The following is a 22,415-nucleotide window of genomic DNA, read 5'->3' on the forward strand; positions in this document are numbered from 1 at the left end:
CAGCTTTTGCTTTAGACTGGTGAAACTGGAGCTTTCTCATTCTAAGTGAGTGTTTTGTAGCCCAGGCAAAGCTCCCTGAAGCAAGAATGCTAACAGTCTGGATTAGGTCATTAACAGGATGATGGGGACAGAAACAAGAAAAAATTAGACTGTATTCTGTTTATGCATTCAGTTAAATTTTATAAGCATTTCCTGAGTCAGACTCAGATAAGACCTGTACCTTGCCCTCAAGAAGCTCCAGTCTTATGGAGGAGATAGATATCTAAATATTTATTCACTGTGTAAGTACACCAAATGGAGTACAAGACATCAAAGTGACACTGAGAAGGGCAGAGAATACAGAAGTGCCAATGTAGCTGGATTTTGTAGGATAAGGAGAGAAAGATTCAGATGACTAATAACGAAAAGGCATTTTAGAGAGAGGGAACAGTATCTGCTCAGCAAACCTGGAGTATTTTGCTGTGTCTGAACTGTGAGGTGTGGGGTGGTGACAGAGATAAAGCTGAAGAGGTAGGAAGGGTCCCACCAGAGACCTGCAATCAAGGTTGTAAGTCAAGAAACTTGGCTAACAGGAAGCCAGAGAAGGCAGTATTTTAGCAAGATCAGCAGGGCAGAACTGAATAAGGCAGACTGGCAATGTGAGACTCGTTAAAAAGCACACATGAGAAGTCTGGAAGAGATGAAGAGGGCTTGAAGAGAAAGGCTAGCAGAGGGCATGACGAGGAGATGACAGATTTGAAAGGCACTTAAGAGGCAGGACAGGATCTAGTGATGGGCTGGTGGGCAGCAGAGTAATGGTGGAGGAAGGAAATAGGGAATAAGCAAGAGAAATGAGTTGTCTCTAATGGTTAGATGATGTCATCCATCAAGATAGAGATGTTAGCCAAAAGTATTAATAAAGAAGGAAGAAATCTACCACAAAGATGATACTCATAGGGGCGCCTGGGTGGCGCAGTCGGTTGAGCGGCCGACTTCAGCCAGGTCACGATCTCGCATCTGTGAGTTCGAGCCCCGCGTCAGGCTCTGGGGTGATGGCTCGGAGCCTGGAGCCTGTTTCCGATTCTGTGTCTCCCTCTCTCTCTGCCCCTCCCCCGTTCATGCTCTGTCTCTCTCTGTCCCAAAAATAAATAAAAAACGTTGAAAAAAAAAAAATAAAAAATAAAAAAAAAAAAAAAGATGATACTCATAGAAATGAAATAGGATTTTTTAAAAATTCACAGGAAACTTCTTAGAAAAAAAGAATCATATATACCTTTACCTAATTATTTTATCTAATTTTTAAATAATCTAATTTTTAAAACATGCATGTAACTACAACTTACTTATATAGATAGACAAGACTTACCCTAGCCAAAAGCTCAAACTCTGGAGCAAAATTTTGGCAAGGTCCACACCAAGGAGCATAGAAATCAACCACCCAGTGATTTTTCCCTTGTATAACTTTTTCATTGAAAGTCTGAGGCGTTAGATCTATGGATGCTTGAGGTAAAAATCTGCGGCAAGGGATCAAAATTACTTTTCATTATATGAAACCAAGGAAAACGTCTAAAATATAGCAAAAGTTTCTAAGTTAAAACTGACTTCAAAGAATGACAATAAAGCACAACCCTATCTTGGTAAATTATAATTCTTTACTAAGTAGTTTAAAATGTGAGAGCCTTAAAAAACTTACAGTAAATTTAACTGCAGACATAAGACGAAGGTAAATAGCACTGAATCTATTTTATGCAATGATGCATATTTTTAATTACTCACCCTAGACCCCAAATCCTCAGGGAATAAGCATCTCTATTCCAACCATTGTAACTACTGAAAGAAGAGCAAATATGAAAGTTGTAAATACTATTTTCTATTATTGGATATGTTCAGAAAACAATCTCATTGCAGCAGTTTAAAAGTTTGACTGACTACTTAGCATCTCTCTTCTCAGTTACACCTAGCTACAAACGCTGCTTACATGGCTTCTCAAATACATTTTTCTCTAGTCTTGATGTTTTTTTGTGCTCCAGGTAGTCCTAAATGTTTAGCTGCCTGCTGGACATCTCCTATAGAAGCACGGGAATGGTGAAACTCAAAATGTCCGAGACTTCAGTTTCTGAACATTTACTCTGGTTATTATGTCTATCAAATTCCTACATACTTTTTAAGACCCATGTCAAAAGCCACCTCATAAATGCAGCCTTTCGTGATTTCCTCTCATAGTTGTGATCCTTTCCTTCTTTGAAATTCATAGTCTGTTTTTACTTTTCAAAGAATATTCCTTATATTCTGCCTTGCACTGAGTTGTCTACCTCACAAGTATGGGCACTGACACAGACCTGGGCTGAAACCCCAAGCAGCAGTGTGACTTGGGAAAGTTAATGAAGGTCTGTGGATCAGTTTACTTATCTGTAATAGTAGGAAAGGGTAGTAATTCTTATTTCTCAGGGTATATGTGAGGACCAGTGGACATAATGTGAGCAAAGGATCAAGTACAGTACCTGAAACCAAACACTGACTTAATAAATGTTAGTACTTCCTCTCTTTATCTTCCTCTATACTGGAGTGCCAGCTTCATGAACATTGGGATTGTTCAATTCTTTTTTTTTCATCTTCTGAGGTTCTCCTTAGCACACTATCTTAAAACATGGTGGACTCCCCAAAAATGTTTGTTGGGTTAACTTTTATTTAGTTAAGATAAACAAATAAATAAGCTTTAAAAAAAAAAGTTATCTCTACACCCAACATGGGGCTTGAAGTCATGACCCCAAGATCAAGAGTTACATGCTCTTCTGGCTGAACCAGCCAGGAGCCCCTAAGATAACTTTTAAATTTTAACTGTCTAAATAAGTGGTTATAATAAATGTCTTTAAATTTTAGGCAACACTTACTGATACTGAAAAGCTTTATTTGATTTTTGGGGAAAAAATCTTATCTCAGGGTATCTCCGAACATTTTCTTGGGCACAAAAAGAATGATACTGTTGGCAGTCTATACTGCCCACATTGATCAGTCCAGTTAATGTCTATAAAAGAGAAAAAGGAGAGATAAAATAGATCAAAGTGATAACAATAAAACTACCTCCATAACTATGTTTACAATAGAAAAATCATCATTTTGAGATGTTTCTTATATTATTTACCAGTGACTTTCACCAAATAAAAATGGGTAAGGGTTTAAAACATAACAGTATATAGTAATGAACTGAAAATGTAATGTTGCAGTTAAGACCTTACTACAATTACTGCAGATTAAATAACAGATTTCATACATGTACCTTATGGGGGGAAATGAAGTATTTCTAAAACTTAAGTGTTAGAAACCAGGAACTAATGAAGACCTCTGCAATGGTATTTCAAAGAGTTATTTTTCAAATAGAGACATGCATTGCAGCACACTGACTCATGCTTGAATTTAAAAATTTTACTGAGAAGAGCACAAAATTGTATTATCTTAAATGTTAAATACTAGAAATCACTTTTAACTCTTCCATTTGTTCATTTTTTCTTAGAAATATAAAAGTTGATTTCATTTCCATTCTCATATTGAAATAACTTTTCCCCAATCTTTCATGATTTATAACACTATGTCTATTTGTAGGAAATCTTAAAATTCCAAATGTTTTACTGATCAAAGCTATTTTTTAAGTCCCACAATATTGTGAAGAAACTGTATTGTTAAGCTCTAAAAATAAAGGAGTAGAAAAATTTTAATAGAAAATAAAGGGATCTTTGGGTTGACTTTGGCAGAAATTTGGTCAGATACATACCAAACAAGTGACACAGGAAAAAGTAAGGGTAGATTATTCTATACCATTCACCTATCAGACAGAGTTGAAATCTAAGTGGTGTAATTAAAGCTATTGGGAGTGATAATCTAGAGGTGAGTTCATCTCCATTTTAAAACAATTCTGTTAAATACACATTAATGCTAAATGTTAAGATTTAAATAAACTACTGTACTATACCCGGGCCATTCTTTTCCACTCTGGCATTAGGACTTGACATGGATGACACCATGGAGAGTAGAAATCAACCATCCAGACTTCATCATGTTTTCTTTGTTTAACTAGTTCACTGAAAGTGGTGGGTGTCAGGGAGATCACTGAAGGATTCATAAGATCCTAAAGAGAATTTAACTTTCATTATAACTGATATAAAAAGGTATTGATACATTCTTGGCAAACTGTTATCACTTAGAAAAGTTCCTGGTTTATTTTTGTTTCTGTTTTTAATTTTAGAGAGAGCACAAGTGGGGGAGAGGGGCAGAGGGAGAGCCAGAATCCTAAGAAGTCTCTATGCTCAGCTTGGAGACCAACACGGGGCTCAATCCCACAACCCTGGGATCATGACCTGAGCTGAGATCAAGAGTCGGATGCTCAACCAACTGAGACACACAGAAGCCCCCCAAAATTCCTGTTTCTGAAGAATCAAAATATACTTATTTATGTTTAAAATACAATCTAAAGTGAATTATTTTAAAAAGGACAAATGATTCCTAATTAATTTAGACTTTGCCCATTAATCTTCTGAAATCAAGGTATATTTTCTTGCTATTATGTATCATTAAAATCATCTTAGGTAGGGAAAAGAGGCAACTGTATTTAAGGTGATAGGAGATGGGACAAAAAGCTTAGAGGTGCCTAGATGTCTACAAAGGCCATATAGTTCTATTCTAGAACCAATGAGTGGTTTGGAAATAACCCTCTAATTATTACTGAAAAGCCTACTATTCTATATTTTCCTGACAGTCTGAATGGAGATACTGTACAACTTCCCTAACAGCTCACTTGCTCCAAATACTGTTTTAACAAAGCTTTAGTCTACAATGATGGGGTAATATTAACAAAAGTGTTAGCTTCACTGGGGAAATAATAATAAATAATACAGCACAAAATGAAAAACTATTTAAAAAAAATTTAGGGGCCCCTGGGTGGCTCAGTTGGTTAAATGTCCAACTCTTGATCTTGGCCCAGGTCATGACCTCACGGTTCAAGAGATCAAGCCCTGCATCAGGCTCTGCCATGACAGCATGGGGCCTGCTTGGGATTCTTTCTCTTCTTCTCTGCCCCTCCCTCACTTGCTCGCTGTTTCAAAATAATGATTTAAATTACCTCTACAATTGACAATACTATAAATTAAATTAATTTAAAATACCTCTATGAATTCCAAGATCTGTTCAGCAGAGTGATGTCCTTCATATTCATGAATGTTGGACTGGTTGAATACCACTGTTGTTGGATAAGCCTGAATGTTATACTGTTAGGAATGAGAATACAAATGAAAGATTTTATGCATTTTACCTATTGGTTTCAAATTCATAACCAGCTTGCTTTTAAGTAACAACATTTAAAAAGTCCATTGCTAAATTGCTGGGTTATTGCAAAATTTTAGCCTGGCCAAATTTGGCAAAGAAAATGGATTTACAGTTGCACTGATAAATTACCCTTTTTATAGCTACTCCATTAGCCACAGAATCCACGGAAAATGAAACACTGAAAAGTGAGCAAGGCTAATTATGAGTGTGGGCCCTTTTTACTCTCCTGAACCAAGAGGATAAGGCTGTAAAGAGTAGGCTAATCTCTGGCTTGAGTTTTTGAAACCATAATACTCCAATTTGTCTAGAAGAAAATAAAGGAAACAAAGGAGCAAGGATAATAATGGGTATACAACCATATTTTAAGGAATTGTGACTCATTTCCTAAGAATATGGCCATCTTTTATTCATCATTCAAGGTAGTTTTTATAGTACAAAATACTGTAAGTTCCTCCTCAGAGTAACATCAACACTGGCCCAGGAAGCATTTCTTCGAAGTTTTAACTTTTCTAAAAGTTAACAAGGCTATCTTGTGAATTTACTATAGCTAAACTTTGCATCCTTAAAGTTGATAAGCACTCAGTAGAAAATTGGAATTTTCTGAAATTGACTAGGATTCAAAAATAATTTTAGGAAAAACAATGGAAATATTTATCAAAATTTGTAAAATGAGTGTAAATTCAAATAACTCAGATATAATTGTTGTTTTGTTAATCTACTTAGTGATTGATTAGCATGTGTTGGGAATCTTTTTAGCACTTAAACATGTAGTTTCTAGTCTATTCTTCACAACTAATTACTCATTAGTGAGTAATGACCCCTGGCCTCTACTGCAGGTGAATTTGACACCACAGTTTTAAATCCTTACATTTTACTCAATTATCTAAAGAATATTTAATAGTTTAGATAAAAAGAAAAACTAGAAGAATTCAAATTAAGATAATTATTGTTTATCACATTAAGTTTGTGTCTTGCTTAGCATCTTTTCAAAGTCACATATAAGACATTCAAAACCAAAGGCCTTATTGTTTAAATATAGTTCAGTTAAATTTCAAACAGAATGAAGAGAGAAATCATCTAACAAATACCCACACATCCCCTTCCCTATATTTAAGGAAGATTAACTTCTTTATCACACTGGTATTACTAGGTCTTTTTTCTTGATCCTATTTGCTTTCCTTCATGAAAGTAGGAGCAATTGATGTTCTCAAATAAGTATATATCCATTCTACTGATGTTTTCCTCCTTTGCGATATGTTTATGTATCCCTGGGCAGTATAGTAAAATGTTTGAGCACTTAAAAATTTTCTGTAATTCTGTCATACTCTGTAAGCTATTATGCACTTGTTTTTGTCACCTTACATTGTATTTTTGAGACTTACCCATGCTGGTAAAGATAGACCTAGTTTAAATGCTCTATGATATTACATTGTGTGACTGGATAATTTATCAACATACTTGTAATGTCAGATTTCTAAATTTTTGTATATTTGATGGATTGCTGTAATTTGTACTTTCCTGATGACTAGTGAAATGCAACATTTTTTATGCTGGAATTCTTTTTCTAAAAAAAAAGTCTACAAACTTTCTTATTTTGTCTATTTAAAAAAATTGATTTGTAGCCTTGAAATATTCTGGCACTAATGCTTTATCAGTTACAAGTGCTACAAATAGTCTGTTGTCTTAACTTCATAGTGTCTTTTTTTTTGGTAATAGTTTTAATTTAATATAGTTAAAATCATTCACATTAATTTTTACCTTGTGTGTGTGGACTGAGAGATTACTCCTCACACAGATGCCATAAAGATGTCACCCTACATTAACTTCTACTATGTTTTTAAAACCTATTGTTTTCTTTTCCCTTCCCTTTCCCCTTTTCTCTTCTTCTATCTTTTTAAAAAAGTTTCCTCTTAAAAAATATTTAAAATACACACAAAATCAGAGAGTAGTAAGTTCTCAAGTACTCTTGTAGCTACAATCATCTGCTCACCACACTTATTTCATCTATTCTCCCTTCCAACTCTACCTCTACATCAAGATTATTCTAAAGCAAATTCCAGATGATTTATCATTTCATCCATATTTCAGTATATTTAAAATATAAGGACTTTCCCTGAAATGCAACTACACTGTCATTTTAATATCTAAAAATGAACAATTCCTGATAATTATCAGATACCCTGTCAGTGTTCAAATTTCCCCAATTATTGCTTGCTCATTTTTTTGCACTTGGTTTGAGCAGCATCCAAACAAGAAGACCTAAACACTTCATTTGAAGGATATGTCTTTTGAGTCTCTTTAATCTCTTCTGCTTTTCAATGTCATCTGTCCAGTAAATTAGGTGTTTGTCCTGTAAAATCCTCTACGTGCTGGGACTTGAAGAGTTCATGCCCATGGTGTCACTTAACATGTTCCTCTATCATTAGATTTCCTTAACACTGATGTCACAGCTTGATTTGATTTAGGTTTCATATACTTGTTCCAAGTATGTTTTATAAGTGGTATTATATACTTTCATCATGAGGTATATAATTTCTAGTTATTCTTGGAATGAAGAATGAATATTAATTAACCTAAGAACATATTTTTATGTATACAAAAGTTTCAAAAAGCTTGTTCATTTTTAAAATTTCTAGCTACTAACTACACTTAGAAGAGAATTATGAAGAAAACCTAGAATAAAACTATAGACTGCCAAAAGTGATATTATGTCAAAAATCATAAAGATTTTAAATACTTGAATGACCATGTATTTTATCAAATAAACAATATTTTCCCAAGTTTGATAAATAAGACCATGTCTACATTCACTCAGTTATGTTGTCTACTCATGTTTTAATCCAATCATAATTTTATATCATTTTGTTGAAATTATTTGTTCAAATAATGTTACTCTTCTAAATGTAGATATGAAAGACAGCTTTTGTCAGTATAACTTAAAAACTATTTTACAAAAATGTTGATTAGCATAACTATTTTATACTTAGCCTTACCATGTTACAGAGTCCCTCGTGAACCGTACAATCTAGTGTACCAAACTTAAGCTGACCATAAAGATGCTTTGATGCTTTTCGTAACTCTGGCAACAAAGCTCGACATGGTGGACACCACTACGGAAGAAAAAAATATTCATAAGCGCTGAGCTAAATGAAACAAAAAGACACATTTCTGCAACAAGCAATATATGCTAGATAAATCATACTTAGTGGTAAATCGTGTGTGTGTGTGTGTGTGTGTGTGTGTGTGTGTGTATTTTATCCCTAGAGGGGCAAGTACAATCCTGCTCTCATAGAAGCAATATGTGATAGTGGCCAAAACTGAGTAACACAATTCTAGTGTTCAAGATTATATAGCAAATGTCTTTTTGCTGTGACAAGAGAAAATTTGAAACACTGACATTTGACAGATAAAAATAACTTACTGGTGCAAAAAAATCAACAAGCCATGGTTCCTTGTCATTGGCAGGAAAATTTTGAGGTCCAAGTGTGGTAACATGAGAATTAACACTTTCTTTGGCAAAGGCAAGTATATCATATAGAATCTTCTTTCCTTTGAAAGCGAATAAGAGAAAAATTAAAATTCACGTACTGCCTTTCTATCCATAGAAACATTTCAAAGTTTTTAGACTTAAAATATTAAAGAAAGGAAGATAAACTTATTGACCAAATTGATTTTGGTGAGGTTTCATCCTCAAAGGCAGAGTAATCACTTCATTGCAATATTTGTTGTGTTCTTTAAAAAAAAAAATTCTTTTAATGTTTATATATTTTTGAGAGAGAGAGAGAGACAGAACGCAAGTGGGGGAGAGGCAGAGAAAGAGGGAGACCCAATCCGAAGCAGGGTCTGAGCTATCAGCACAGAGCCCAACGTGAGGCTTGAACTCACAAACTGTGAGATCATGACCTGAGCTGAAGTCAGATGCTTAACCGGGGCCACCCAGGTGCCCCTATTTGTGTTCTTTATGCTTACCCGAGCTATTACTGTTGCCTAATTACTACACCTGTTTCTTCCAACTCAACCTCCCTTACAAATTCAAAACCTGTATTACCAACTGCCCAGTGAAGATATTTACATGGATGTCATGTAAACATTTAAAATATATTAAAATCGGAGTTATTCCCCCCCAAACTTGCTCCTTTTCTCACCTTCCCTATGTTGGCATTGGCATAATCATCCACCAGGTGCCTAAGATTTCCCAGAGTGATACTCGCCTTCTTTCTTTGCTGGTGTACCATGGACCAAGACCAATTAGACTAGTGCCTAAATTCCGTCTTGCCTATTACAATAACCAAGCTGGTCTTTGTGTACTATCTTTCATAACTAATCCATTTTTTCATTGCTACCACAGTTAATTTACAAAAACATTTGTCTGATTACACTGTTCCTTGCTTAAAGGACTTTGATGATTTACTACTGCCTAAAGAATATACTCTTTGGTTTGACAAATAATGATTTTCTCAATTAGCACTTGATCCATTTTCCCATGTGCCCTTTGACTTATTCACTTAATAGGCAATATTAAGTCAAATACCTATTATGTGTCATCCTTGTTTTAAATGTCATAGGGCATGCAAGAATAAAGATATAATCCTCAGAGAATTCACAGCACAGAAGAAATATTTTCACAATTATTTAAATACAATTATAAATGATACCACATTCTCCTGCTTTTTTCTTACTCTGTAGCTGCAGCTTCTTGAACTGGTTTACACATTCCTTTATCTTTGATCATCCTTAGGGCCCTGATCTTGTCTCTCTACTCACCCTTCCACAAGCTCATTCTCACTGAAGGCTTCAACTATCGTTGATATGATGATTATTTACATCTACCTTTTTCAGCCCAAATTCCTCTCCTGAGGCCTAGGCCTACATTCAACTACAGATTGGGGATGTCTACTCCCTATCACCTCCTCCCCTCAGTGTTCTCCTCTTCACTCAATGGTACAGTCACTCAATTGCCAAGTGAATGTCAGAAACTTGGGCTTCTTTCTCTTACTTCCCCACATCTAAACAATTGTCAAGTTATACTGACTTTATATATAAATACTGACTTTGTATTTAAAGGTTGGTCTAAGTCCCTTCAACCACATTACCATTATTTAGATAAGGCAGCCATCTTCTCTTAGATGAATGACTGTATCAGGTTTCTATCTGCCTTCCCTTCCTCTAATTGTGCTTCTATCCATTCTAGGTGGCCAGTTGCTTTCCTAAAATGTAACACTAGTTAAATCATATGTCTGCATAAATCTGAGAGCATTTGCTTTGCCCTCAGGATAAAGTCCAAATTCCTTTGCCTGACAGATGATACACAGAATTTGGAACTCTGAGGCCTTCTCCAGCCTCAAGTCTCAATCCTTTCAAACACTCAAAATTCCATTTTGAAATCCTCCTTTCTAAGAATGGATGAGGCTCTCTCTTATCTCAGAGTCTAAGAGAACTTGTGCTGGTTCCTGTGCTTGGAACATGCTTGCTACTCTTCATTTGGTCAACCATCACTTACACTTTAGATCTTGACAAAGAGATTGCTTTCTCTTACCTCAGGAGATTGTTCCTCCTAAGTGTAACCCATACTTAGCTCTGGTGGTAGCCAGTCTCCAAGGCAGTCCTCAGTGACTATTACCTCATGTACTCACACCATTGTTGTACGTGTTGTACCAGGGTACAACAAATGGTGGATATGATGGTGTGTCCTGTCTGACATTAGATTACATAATAGATATTGTGTATCTCTCTCTGATCATTATTCTGGGAGAAGCCAGCTGTCATTCTGTGAGCAGCCCTACAGAGAGATCCAAGTGATAAGGAACTGGGGCTTTTGGTTGACAGCCAGCAAGGAACTAAGTCTTGAAGCTAGCTGTGCCAGGAGCTAACCCTCCTCCCCCCATAAGTATGACCACAGCAGCTACGGCTGGGTCTCTCACCTAGTCCACCAGCATACCCGCAGCAAATGTGGCTCAGCCCAACAGAAGGGCACATGCAGCCACACAGGGGACGCCCCCCCTTGAATACCTGGCTCTGGTGGCCAGGAGGGATTGGGCTTCTGGGCCCAACAAGACACTCTCTACAGAAGGCCACTCCTTCTAGACCAGATATAACTGATCTACCTAAAACACAAAAACAAACATGAAGAATCAGGCCAAATGAGGAGACAGAGAGAGATAAAGTAGTCATAGAAATATTTAGTAGTTTAGTGGAAGAAAAATCTGAAAAATGCCCATAGTTGAAATGCTACATTTGGCACACTAGAAACGAAAACTATAGGTGTTGTTTACTTTTGTTCACAAGACCCTTAAAGTCTGCACTAACCTGATATGTCACCAGCATTCTTGCTCAAACACTAAAATAGCAGAAAAAAGTGAATTATTTTATTTTTTTAATGTTTATTTTTGAGAGATAGAGCACATGTGCGTGTGTGAGAGAGAGCGAGTATGAGTGGGGGAGGGGCAGAGAGAGAGATAGAGACAGAATCTGAAGCAGGCTCCAGGCTCTGAGCTGTCAGGACAGTGTCCGACACGGAGCTTGAACCCACAAGCTGTCAGATCATGGCCTGAGCCGAAGTCGAAAGCTTACCCGACTGAGACACCCAGGCACCCAAAAGTGAATAATTTTAAAAAGAAGAGTAAAGAGAATAAAGCAACTAAATATAATTCAAAGTATCTTTCTCCAAAAGAAACCTATTTACTAATAAAAGCAAAGTTATTTACAGTGAGTACGTTTATACAAAGCAAGGTAAAAAGAACCACAAAAGACCCCAAAGAGCCAAAGCAATCTTGAGAAAGAAGAACAAAGCTAGAGGTATCATGGTCCCTCATTTCAAGATACACTACAAAGCTGCAGTAAACAAAGCAGTACGATACTGGCACAAAAACATACACTTAGTTCAAAGAAACAGAATAGAGAGCCCAGAAATAAACCCATGCTTGTATGGTCAATCTCTGAAAAAGGAGGTAAGAATATACAATGGAGAAAAGACAAGTCTCCTCAGTAAGTGGTGCTGGGAAAACTGGACAGCTACATGCAAAAGAATAAAACTCAACCACTCTCTTACACCATACACAAAAATAAGTTCAAAATGGATCAAAGACCTAAATGGGAAACTGGAAACCATGGAAGTCCTAGAAGGAAACGTAAGTGGTAATCTCCAACATTACCTTAGCAACAATTTTTCTAGACCTGTCTACTAGGCAAGAAAAACAAAAGCAAAAACTATTAGGACTACACCCAAATAAAAAGCTTTTGCACAGTGAAGGAAAAAAAAAAAAAAAAAGCCAAGCTACTGAATGGGAGAAGATATTTTCAAATAATGTACTTAATAAAGGGTTAATATCCAGAATATATAAAGAACTCCTACAACTCTACACACACACACACACACACACAAAATCCAATTAAAAATGAGCAGAGGACCTGAAGAGACATTTTTCCAAAGAAGACACATACATAAATGGACAACAAACCAATGAAATGATGCTCAACATCATTAATCATCAGAGAAAGCAAATCAAAACCATGATGAGATATCACCTTACACCTGTCAGAACAACTAATACCAAAAAGCAAGAAATAGAGTTGGCAAGGATGTGGAGAAAAAAGAACTGGTAGGCAAACAGTATAGAGGTGGAAAACAGTACAGAGGTTCCTCAAAAAATTAGAAATAAAAATGCCATACAATCCAGTAATTCTACTGTTATTTACCCAGAGAAAAAAAACACTAATTTTTTTTTTTTTTTTTCAAAATTTGAAAAGATATATGCACCCCATGCTCATTGCAGCATTATTTACAATAGCCAAGATATGGAAGCAACACAAGTGTACATCAATAGATGGGTAAGAGGATGTGTATATACACACAGACAACACACACACAAATGGAATATGATTACTCATCGATGAAAAAGAAGGAGATCTTGCCATTTGTGACAACACAGATGAACCTAAAATGAATGATGCTAAGTGAAATAAGTTTGAGAAGACAAATACCATATGATTTTACTTTTGTGGAATCTAAAAAACAAAACAAAGTAGAAACAGACTCATAGACACAAAGAACTGGTGATTACCAGAGGGGAGATAATTGGAGGGATGGGTGAATTGGAGTGGGGGCTAGACTTCCTGCTCTGGAATTAAGTAAGTCATGGAGTACAGAGCAGGGAATATAGTCAAAGGTATTATTAATACCACCATACAGTGACAGATGAGAACTACACTTGTGGTGAGCACAGCATAACGTACATAGTTGTGGAATCACGGTTGTATACCGGAAAGTAATGCAATACTGTGTGTCAACTACATTTCAGTTAAAAAATAATTAAAGAGGTAGAAAGTACAAATAAAAAATTATTTGAAAATACATACACATTTTTATCATTTTTCCCTTCTTACCATGATGAATTTCATATTCTTTGGTTCCTTGTCCTTTAAATACTGCTAGACATGGCTGAAACACATAGAGATTACTACAGATGTCTGGTGCAGAGGAACAGTCAAACTTGCCAACCTAAAGGAGAAAATTTAATTTGATGAAAACAAAATCTTATATATTCATTTTTTAAATATTCATAAAGAAATGCCATTGCTCTAACAGTTTCTAAACAGAAGTTAACTGGCCATGAAAATAAGAGATAGAAATAATTTACAATGAACACTGAAACTAAGTTTAGTGAAGGAAAAACAAAGCCTCCTAGAGAGTTCAAAAACTTGAGAGAAAATATTCTAGAAAACATGAAGTTGCTTAAGACATCCGCTCTTCTGATAATGCAGAAGACACTTATATAATCTTGGAGTGGGAGAGATAGAAAACTTTTTAAGACCTCAAAAGCAGAAATAAGAAAAAGGTTGACAATTTCATACAGTGTGAAAGAAAATTGCATAAAGAATACTAACAGGCAAATGATAAACCATGAAAAAATATTTGCAAGATTTTAGAGGATCCACTAAGAAATAAAAAGATAAATCTCCTTTCAGAAGAAAGAAAACAGGCCAGAGACAGAGAGAAAATAGAAAAATTATGATTTGTTAATAATCACAAAAGATTTTTTCAACCTCACTAGAAAGCAAATAAATGAAAATGAATATTATTAATATATCACTTTTGGCCTATAATGGTGATTACAAAAAATGATACTATCATGATTGGCACAGGTGTGGAGAAATGGCTACTCACATGTTGCCAGTAAGAATACAAAACGATATAAACATTATGGAGGACACTGGTAATGAGGACAATTAAAAAAAAAAATCTTGATTAAGAAAATTCCTCATACTGCATTTTTACGGTATTTTTGACATAAAATAGAAAAAACCTAAGATGGATCTGTTAAACAATTATGGTGTAATCATATAGTGAAATACTACCTAGTCTTTAGGGATGATGGTATCTATATGAAGATAAATATAGATATTTATTATCGTATCTATATTCATCATCAAATATCTATATTTATCATCATATATATTTAAATATGATCTAAATATATTTACCATCATATATATTTAATAATATATATATTGATCACCATCCCTAAAGGCTAAATTTATATACACACACACACACACACACACATACATATATACATATAAATATATACATATGCATATAAGAAAAGCATAAGGGACCTTATAAGGCATTTAAGAAAATACATGACATTGTCAAATGGAAAATTCTACAAAAGAGAATATAGTAGTTCCTTATTTATCAGTGGTTTTACTTTCTGTCGTTTCAGTTTGCATTTGTCCAACTGTAGTCCAGAACACAGGATTCTCTTCTAAAGCACTGTCAGGTCGGGAGTAACTTAACAACACACCATGGTGCTTACATTATTCACCTCACTTCATTTCATCATGTAAGCATTTTATTGTTTCATATCAATTCACAAGGGAGAATACAGTACAGTAAGATATTTTGAGAGAGAGCCCATATTCACATAACTTTTATTTTAATTATCCATTTTATTATTATTGTTAATCTCTTACTGCACCTAATTTATGAATGAAACTTTATTATAGGTATGTATGTATAGGAAAAAACATAATATATACAGGGTTTGGTACTCTCTGTGGTTTCAGGCATCCACTCGGGATCTTAGAACATATCTCCTGCAGATAAAGGAGGGACTACTGTAATAGTGAATCCATTTTTATTTAAAAAGTTCATATATAAATTTACATGTATGTCTATCACAATGGCCATTACAATATGTATGTATGTGCACATATATCCCTATGCCCACATACTGCAACATATGCAGAAAAAGTCTGAGAGGTTACACAGTAAATTTTGTAGGAGAGCCATTAATAGTAGTGAGAATATGGGTAATTTTTAAATATTTGTTTTAATTCATTTTGTTCTTTATATATCCTAATTTTTAAACTATGATTACAAATTAAAGAAATACAAATTTTACTTTATTTTTTAAAAATGTTTATTTATTTTGAGAGAGTGCATGCGTGCATGAGAGGGGGAGGGGCAGAAAGCAAGGGAGAGGATCCTAGGCAGGCTCTGTGCTAGTGCAGAGCCTGACACGGGGCCTGAATTCCTGAACCATGAGATCACGACCTGAGCGGAAATCAAGAGTCAGATGCTTAGCCGACTGAGCCCCTCTGATGCCCCAAGAAACAAGAATTGTAAAAAGGAGAAGACATTCTTCTATAGTATGCATTTCAGAAAAATTTTCTGATACAGATATATCACATGCCAACTATCCAAGAGAAATGAAAGTTAACTGCTTTTAGATATCGCTGTTGGTTTTTAACAGAAAAACAAAACTACAAAAGAAGAACAAAAGCATTTAGGAGTTTCTTAACCTAGAATCTCAAATAAACATTTTTACGTTCCTTAAAATATAACTTTATATATTAAATTAGTAGGAAAGCACACTAGCAGAAGGCTAGGCAGAATACATTTTCCTTACTTGAATATGTTCACTTTTAAGTAGAGTTTTTAGTTTCTTCAACTCAGGATCATTTGAATTTTCATGTTTTCCAAAATTAAAAAATAAGAGCCACCGATGATGAGCCAATCGATCCTTAGAAGTGATAAAAAGGGGGGAAAAAGTGAAAAATAATGTCAGAGTCAAGAAATTCTAAGGGTTCTAATCTTTATTTCTTTGACCTAAATTTTAGCCACCTACCCATTACTTCAAAATACTGTCTAAAATTCAGACCCATTTATGCTTATTGTGTATTTCTTTGCAATAATGCAATGTAAATCAATCCTCTACTAAAGAAGATAAAAATCACTAAGTTATAAAATCTTAAAGCAGACAATTGTACCAAAAAGTGTATCTAATTTTAATGATATATAGCTAAAAATTTGGGGGTAGGGAAGTAAACTATTTTTAGGCTTAGCAGTTTGGTAGGGATACGACTTGGAAGGCTCTGGGATCAAGAAGTAGAAAAGAAAAGTTGATTCTACTGCAAACTGAGTATTGCTAAAGCTGCTTAACTCTCAGTGAACAATATAAATAGTTCTATAAGCAAGAACATAAAATTCCAAAACAGATCCACAGCTGCTTTGTGATAAAAAAAATCTTGACTTTTCTGACACTCCTGCTGAAAGACGTCATTCAGGACTGGTTAAGTTTTCCTGAACTCTACACCCACCACGAAGTTGCAACTCCAGCAATTAGAGTTTAATATAGAGTAACTGGTATGTATATGAAATCCTTTGAAACTGCTACTTTCCGTCTAGTGATGAATGAGACACATGTTGATTTTAAAATGTTAACATGTGAAATGCTACCAACATTTACTACCATTTATCATTATTAATAGAAACATTACCTCTAGTGTATTTGCCGAAAGTAGTTCAAAATCTGGAAGATTATGCATTATTTCCAAATATATTTCTTTAGCATCCAGTGAATGAAGGAACTAAAATAAAAGAATTATACTGTAATCTTTTTAATCAACACCCATTTATTTTAGTGTCCTTTTTTAGAGAACTCTTTAAAAAAAAATCACAAAAGTTAAAGTTTTTAAGCTATTTATTCTAAATGTTGTATTTTTAAAAAAGTGTACCATAGTTTGCCAATCATTAAAAAGCTGTGTAACTGGGCTGTTTCTTAAAAACACTGATGTAGAATTACATTATATGGAATGTTCTGTTAATTGTGGTGCGCATTCTATAATAATCCTCATGATAATGTGGAGTAACCTCTGAATTACTGGGGAAAAACTGTATCATGTTCAGATTAATTTTAATGCTTAATCATGTCTTGTGGAAGGCCAATGCTTTATAAACTTTACAACTCAAGTACTACTTGAAAGATCTGAAACTCCAGTAGAAACTTGTTGGAACTACCCTGGTGTTCAGAGCTTAACTGTGCTCAACATGGGAGTAACCATTTGGATAGAAATGACGAGTATAACATAATAGAAAATGGTTTTTTCTAAGTTTCTTTCCTTAAAGCTTGTTTTTCTTTTCTTAGATTTTTAGCATATTGTTAAAGATCTATATGAAATATTTTCTGTTACCAAAGGGCTTACAAGGCCCAAACAAAACTTTCATGCCATGATACTACAGTTCATTGACATCGGTCACATTTATTAGGAAGGTTTTACTAAAAATACTCCTATAGCAGCTTATATAAATATGTAAGTGACTAATCCACTAGAATCTCGTTATAAACCTGTTTGTTGTAGAGTAAAACGTGGTACTTACATTTATAAAGGATATTGTCTAACCTCTGAATTTCTCCCTTCCTCCCTCCCCTCCCTCTTAAAAAAGTTCTTTATTCATTATACACAGAACATGTCTCCTATAAAATATACACATAAATCACTTTTAAAAAGTGTCATTTGGTGACCATTTTCTCAATTACAGAACACACTACATCAGTTGGGACAACAGCTCTGTCTGCCTCAAAATAACCTAATTATAGTACCCAAAGTCCTCTTTATATCTAATGCAAAGTTACAAACTTGTTTTTGGGATTATTTCCCAATATGTGTTTTAGGACACAAAATTAATAATTTAATATAACCTAGTATATTACAGTCACTGCACAATAAATCAGTTTATTACAAACTGAATTTTTCTCATTATTGATGGAATGCAAACAAATACTGGGTACTTTTAAATGGCAGATAACCACAAAATTACCTTTGATAATGGCATTTTGGGTTTTAGAATTACATTAGGATATGAATGGTATAAAACACTGTTATAAATAACACATCTTAAAACAATGGGGGCCATACTGTAGTGACTCACTATACTGCGTGGACATTTATCAAATTAAGTGAATTTTCTACCCAATTACCCAGTACAATTTTGTTGACAATAAGGACTCAGTAAATAAATGTTTGCTGAATATACAGGTTAGGAAAGGGGGAAAAGATGGATGTCAAGTACTATAACTGAAATTTACCTGGGAAGGAGAGTGTTTAAAGAAGATATAAACTACATATGTCATACAAGTAAATAAACTCAGAGGCCAACAAAACAAACCACCAAGCAGAAAACACTGTTGCTAGAATACATAAGGCAAGATTTGCCAATAGTGAAAACGGAATGGTATTTAAGAGATAACCAAGAAGATGTTTATGTTAGACCATATGTTTTCTCATAGACCATATGTTTTCTCAATCAATTCACTTTGAGACAGACCACAAGCTATTTTACTTTTTTAAAAACTTGAATGCTTTTTTTTTTTTTTTTTAATTTTTTTTAAATTTTTTTTTTTTCAACGTTTTTTTATTTATTTTTGGGACAGAGAGAGACAGAGCATGAACGGGGAAGGGGCAGAGAGAGAGGGAGACACACAGAATTGGAAACAGGCTCCAGGCTCCGAGCCATCAGCCCAGAGCCTGACGCGGGGCTCGAACTCACAGACCGCGAGATCGTGACCTGGCTGAAGTCGGACGCTTAACTGACTGCGCCACCCAGGCGCCCCAAAAACTTGAATGCTTTTAAGAGAGACAAAGACTATTTAATTCATCACTCTCTGTTACTACAGTATTACAGTATTTCCAGAATCACTGATGTATATCTCCTAGGGTTGCATCTGAGCTTGCAGTTTTATATCAAAAAGCAGAAAGATCTCACTAAAACATGAGATTGTGGTACTGAAGGCAAGAGCCTATGTTAAGGGAAGAGGCATGCTCATACACTGTGGCACAGTATAAATAGAAATTTTCTGTAGGGGCAATCTGGCAAAACAAAATTAAAATTGCCATGGCTATTTCATCTAAATAGGTAATTGAAGAAGTGCACAAAGATGAACAAACATTGTTCATTACAACACTGCTTATAATCATGAAACAGTAGGTAACTTAAATATCAAGAGAGCACTGATTAAGTAGGTCACATTTAGTCAATGGATTGTTACTTAGGGATTGTTGATATGTATATATATCTCTAGCACATAGCATATAATATACATAGGCATTATATATATTGTCCACTTACATGCCAGATAATCTTCTAGGGATTTGACATAGAACAGTAAAAACATCCAAATTTAAAAATGTATTGTGGGAGAAAAATAAAAATAAAAAGGTAAGATATTAGTGTATATTATAAGGTGATAAATGCTCGAATAGCAGTGGGAGTGGATTTTAGAAAGATTTTAAAGAGCCACAGATTCTCCTGACATAGGTTACAGAATATGAGAAAAATAAGAATCGAGAAGGACTCCAAAGTATTTGGCCTGAATGATAATGGATGGGGTTTTTATCAACTGAGATTGGGAAAACTGTGGGTAGAGCAGATTTATGGGAGAATACTAGGAGTATAGTTATAGCCATCTAAGTTTGAGACATCAATTCATATCCCAGGGGAGATGTGGAATAATTCAGGCAGTAGGATATATATATATCTGGAGTGGAGGCCAGAGGTCTGGGCCACAGATAAAACTGGAGAGTTCTCAGCATGATGTCATAATTCAGGTATATGTAAGTAGAGATCTGGAAGAGTATTTATCAAGATTTGATGGTGCTTGTCTGTGGGTGATTTGGTTTTAGTGAATTTTCCATCTGTCTTTATACATTTTTTTTTTAAAGATATTATTTTTAAGTAATTTCTACATGCAACGTAGGGCTTGAAGTCACAGCCCTGAGATCAAGAGTCACATGCTCCACTGACTGAGCCAGCCAGGTGCCCAGCCTGTATACATGTCTATACCCATTAATGAATTTCAGTAATGAATATGTTATTTTTGTCAACATCAAAAAAGCAGAATTAAAATACAGAGACATAAACTTATGAAAGTTTGTCTTTTATTATTTTCTTTTGAGGTTCTTTAGGGATCTATCCAATATCCCATTATTTATCTCAGCTTCTTGATAACTAGCTTGAACCTTGGTCTCCTCATTCATAAAATTAGGGAGGTGAACCATACTGGTGATCTCCAAACTAAGTATATACCAGAAAATCTAACAGGGTACTTTAAAAAAAACAGATACTGACTCTGAGCCAAACCTACAAATGATCTATATTTTAACATTAGAAAATACACACTTAAATGAAAACCAATGAAAATTCATACAACCTAAGAATGTTTTCCACACTTTTGGGCTGTAAATTTTAATGGTTGATACCATTGTAAAAAATAATCCTTATAAGTAGACTTTACCATTAAACAGAATCCCAAAAGTTAAATATTTGTTCTAAATAATTAAACATTATAAATGGACTTGTTTCCTTGTTTACAAAATGGTGTATTATGTTTGAATGTGTGTGCTCACCTATATGTAAAGAAATTAAAGTAATTCATACCAAAACACTGCTCTTCTCTTTGTTATTTAATGTGGCGCCAGGAGGAAAATAGGCAGTAGTACTTGTCGTAATATCCAAACTTTTACAAAGGTTGTCCTGGGTGGCACAGTCCATCCATCCTATGTTAACAAGACCATCCTACAATGCAAAGCAACAAAAAATAGGTCGCGTGTAAGTAAAAGAGAAAGTTCGAGGGATTTAGCTTTATTCAGAAAGCCCCAACTTTTGTACTGTAAATTTAAAACTTTTAAAAAAGTTTACTTGGAATATAAATGATGCAGATTGGAGTAACATGATTAATAAAGTTGGTCTAGTAGATAAAAAAAATTATACCTAATAGACACAGAAAACATATCGAGCACACATAGATCTTTCACAAATTTCCTAACTGACAAACTCCCAGGCAGCAAAGGGAACTTCAGTAGTGTTACAGTATCAACAACACACATATTATGTCCTCAACCATAGCATGATGAGAGCTAAATATGCAACAAAATAACAAAACATAACAGTACAAAATACAATTTGGAGATGATACGAACACTAAATATAAACTCCTTTGTTTAAAGAAGAATTCATAACTAAATTACAGAATATTCAAAGTGAATAAAAGCACCAAAATTCTAGTTAGGAAGTTTTATAGCTATGAATACACTTATCAAAAAACAAAATTTATGGGGCGCCTGGGTGGCGCAGTCGGTTAAGCGTCCGACTTCAGCCAGGTCACGATCTCGCGGTCCGCGAGTTTGAGCCCCGCGTCGGGCTCTGGGCTGATGGCTCGGAGCCTAGAGCCTGTTTCCGATTCTATGTCTCCCTCTCTCTCTGCCCCCCCCCCGTTCACGCTCTGTCTCTCTCTGTCCCAAAAATAAATAAAAAACGTTGAAAAAAAAAAAAATTAAAAAAAAAAAAAAAAAAAAAAAAAAACAAAATTTATAAATAAGTGAGTTAAATGTTCAAGCAACTACAAAGAAATATTTGGAATCAATTTTTAAATGTCTTTCTTAACATGGCCATATAGTTTTGCAAAACAGCTGATGCTTACCAACATGCCACTGAGCCTGAGTCGTGTCTGTGAAGTTAAACAATCTAGGGAGGAAAAAAAAATTACGACATAATTTTAGCTTTATTAAGTCTATACTTCCTTTTGACTTTCCTCCCACAAACTACCATGTTGATTCTAAGGCAACTGACTGGACTCCAATGGTAAGAATGACCCATTTACTAAGTTTCATACTACACATGTGCATATACACACACACAAGCACACATGTGCATATGCACTCTCACACATTTTTCCATTCTCTCCTGTTAATTTCCTAAGGTTTCTAGTTAAAGAGAATCGCTTTTGGATCTTACTCTCAAATCTGCTCCTATCAACAATCCCCTTTATCGAAGAGATCTC

The 22,415-nt window shown here is 34.8% G+C and overlaps 1 protein-coding gene across 2 annotated transcripts in view; it reads right to left on the minus strand.

Annotated features, from left to right (window-relative positions):
- Nucleotides 1-22,415, minus strand: part of DNAJC10 (DnaJ heat shock protein family (Hsp40) member C10) — a 53,257-nt gene that overhangs the window by 6,863 nt on the left and 23,979 nt on the right. For both annotated transcript variants that reach the window (XM_058712174.1, XM_058712175.1), the window contains exons 9-20: nt 22,056-22,099; nt 21,014-21,151; nt 17,077-17,166; nt 16,206-16,319; nt 13,678-13,792; nt 8,717-8,844; nt 8,289-8,405; nt 5,136-5,237; nt 3,947-4,102; nt 2,871-3,004; nt 1,756-1,809; nt 1,346-1,493 (exon numbers count right to left, since the gene is read on the minus strand). In XM_058712174.1, the coding sequence (XP_058568157.1) occupies nt 1,346-1,493; nt 1,756-1,809; nt 2,871-3,004; nt 3,947-4,102; nt 5,136-5,237; nt 8,289-8,405; nt 8,717-8,844; nt 13,678-13,792; nt 16,206-16,319; nt 17,077-17,166; nt 21,014-21,151; nt 22,056-22,099 (1,340 nt within the window). The remainder of the gene's footprint in view (nt 1-1,345; nt 1,494-1,755; nt 1,810-2,870; nt 3,005-3,946; nt 4,103-5,135; nt 5,238-8,288; nt 8,406-8,716; nt 8,845-13,677; nt 13,793-16,205; nt 16,320-17,076; nt 17,167-21,013; nt 21,152-22,055; nt 22,100-22,415) is intronic.

Source organism: Neofelis nebulosa, chromosome 2 (genome assembly GCF_028018385.1).
Source record: "Neofelis nebulosa isolate mNeoNeb1 chromosome 2, mNeoNeb1.pri, whole genome shotgun sequence".
In the NCBI taxonomy this organism is placed as follows: Eukaryota; Metazoa; Chordata; class Mammalia; order Carnivora; family Felidae; genus Neofelis; species Neofelis nebulosa.